Source organism: Corapipo altera, unplaced genomic scaffold, assembly GCF_003945725.1.
Source record: "Corapipo altera isolate COAL_440 unplaced genomic scaffold, ASM394572v1 53543, whole genome shotgun sequence".
Taxonomy (NCBI): Eukaryota; Metazoa; Chordata; class Aves; order Passeriformes; family Pipridae; genus Corapipo; species Corapipo altera.
Window position 1 is genome coordinate 1 of NW_020890681.1, and position 1,588 is coordinate 1,588.

The following is a 1,588-nucleotide window of genomic DNA, read 5'->3' on the forward strand; positions in this document are numbered from 1 at the left end:
CAGGGAGGGGGTCCCCGGGGGTCCCCCCAGCCCAGGATCCCCCCCCCTCACCCACCTCTCGTCCGTGGGCACGAGGTGAACGTTGTCGGTGCCGATTCCCAGGAAAGCGGCGCCTTTTGGGATCGAGTAGTGGCTCTGGGGGGAGGGGACACGGGCTGGGGGGGACACGGGCTGAGGGGACCCCAGGGATTGGGGGGACCCCAGGGATCGGGTTTGGGGGGACCCCAGGGGTTGGGGGGACCCCGAGAATCAGGTTTGGGATCAGGTTTTGGGATGACCCTGGGAGCAGATTTGGGGTGTCCCCAGCCCCATTTTCAGGGTTTCCCCAACCCCGTTTTTGGGGTATCCTCAGCCCATTTTTTAGGTGTCCCAGACTCTTTTTTGGAGGTGTCCCCATCCCATTTTTGAGGTGTGCCCACCCCGTTTTCGAGGTCTCCCCATCCCATTTTCGGGTACCCCCAGCCCCATTTTCAGGGTTTCCCCATCCCATTTTTGGGGTGTCCCCAGCCCCATTTTCGAGGTCTCCCCATCCCATTTTTGGGGTGTCCCCAGCCCCATTTTCGGGGTGTCCCCAGCCCCATTTTCGGGGTGTCCCCGCTCCTTTTCCCACCTCCCTGGACGCGAACAGCGCCAGCCGCGGCAATTCCCGGCTCCCTTTGCTCCGAGCCTCCGGGAAGCGCCGGAATCGCGCCACGTTCATCGCCAGCATGTTGGACATGGAGCCCCCTGCCCCAAAAAAACGGGGGCGAGTCAGGGACCCCCCAACCTCACCCCAAAACCCCCCCGGGAATGGCGGCTTTGGGATTTTGGGGGGTACCGGGAGCGAAGATCCCGTCGCCGCCGCTCCACCCCACGAGCTCCCGGAGCTTGGCCAGGACCTGCTCCTCCAGCAGCACCAGCACCGGGGCCACCTCGTACGTGTACCTGGGGGGGCACGGCACGATTTTGGGGGGTCCCGGGGTCTTCTGGACCCCAAAATCCTGCACCGGAACCCCAAAATCCTCCCCAGGCAACCTCAGCGTCCCAAATCCCTCCAGCAGCACCAGCACCGGGGCCACCTCGTGTGTGTGCCTGGGGGGGCATGGCAGGATTTTGGGGGGTCCCGCCCCCTCCCCCGGGGTCTTCTGAACCCCAAAATCCTGCCTCTGAACCCCAAATTCCCCCCTGACAAGATAAAATCCTCCCCAGGCAACCTCAGCATCCCAAATCCCTCCCGCAGCACCGGGGCCACCTCCTCCGTGTACTTGGGGGGCGTGGCAGGATTTTGGGGGGTCCCGCCCCCTCCCCGGGGTCCTCTGAACCCCAAAATCAACCCCCGAGGTACTCTGAACCCCAAAATCCTGCACCGGAACCCCAAAATCCTCCCCCTGGAACCTCAGCATCCCAAATTCCTCCAGCAGCACCAGCACCGGGGCCACCTCGTGTGTGTGCCTGGGGGGGCGTGGCAGGATTTTGGGGGGTCCCGCCCCCTCCCTCGGGGTCCTTTGCACCCCAAAATCAACCCTCGGGGTCTTCTGAACCCCAAAAACCTGCTCCTGAAGCCCAAAATCCTCCCCCCGGAGCCTCAGCATCCCAAATCCCCCCAGCA

At 64.1% G+C, this 1,588-nt stretch overlaps 1 protein-coding gene across 1 annotated transcript; it reads right to left on the reverse strand.

Moving 5' to 3' along the window:
• Positions 1–31: 31 nt before the first annotated feature.
• On the reverse strand, positions 32–1,295 carry LOC113942460 (cysteine sulfinic acid decarboxylase-like; the record flags this gene model as incomplete). The annotated part of the gene is made up of 4 exons (XM_027633585.1): positions 32–135; positions 611–726; positions 818–940; positions 1,260–1,295. Coding segments are annotated over 4 exons (379 nt in total), but the record flags the coding sequence as incomplete, so codon positions are not given.
• Between the last annotated feature and the right edge of the window lie 293 nt (positions 1,296–1,588).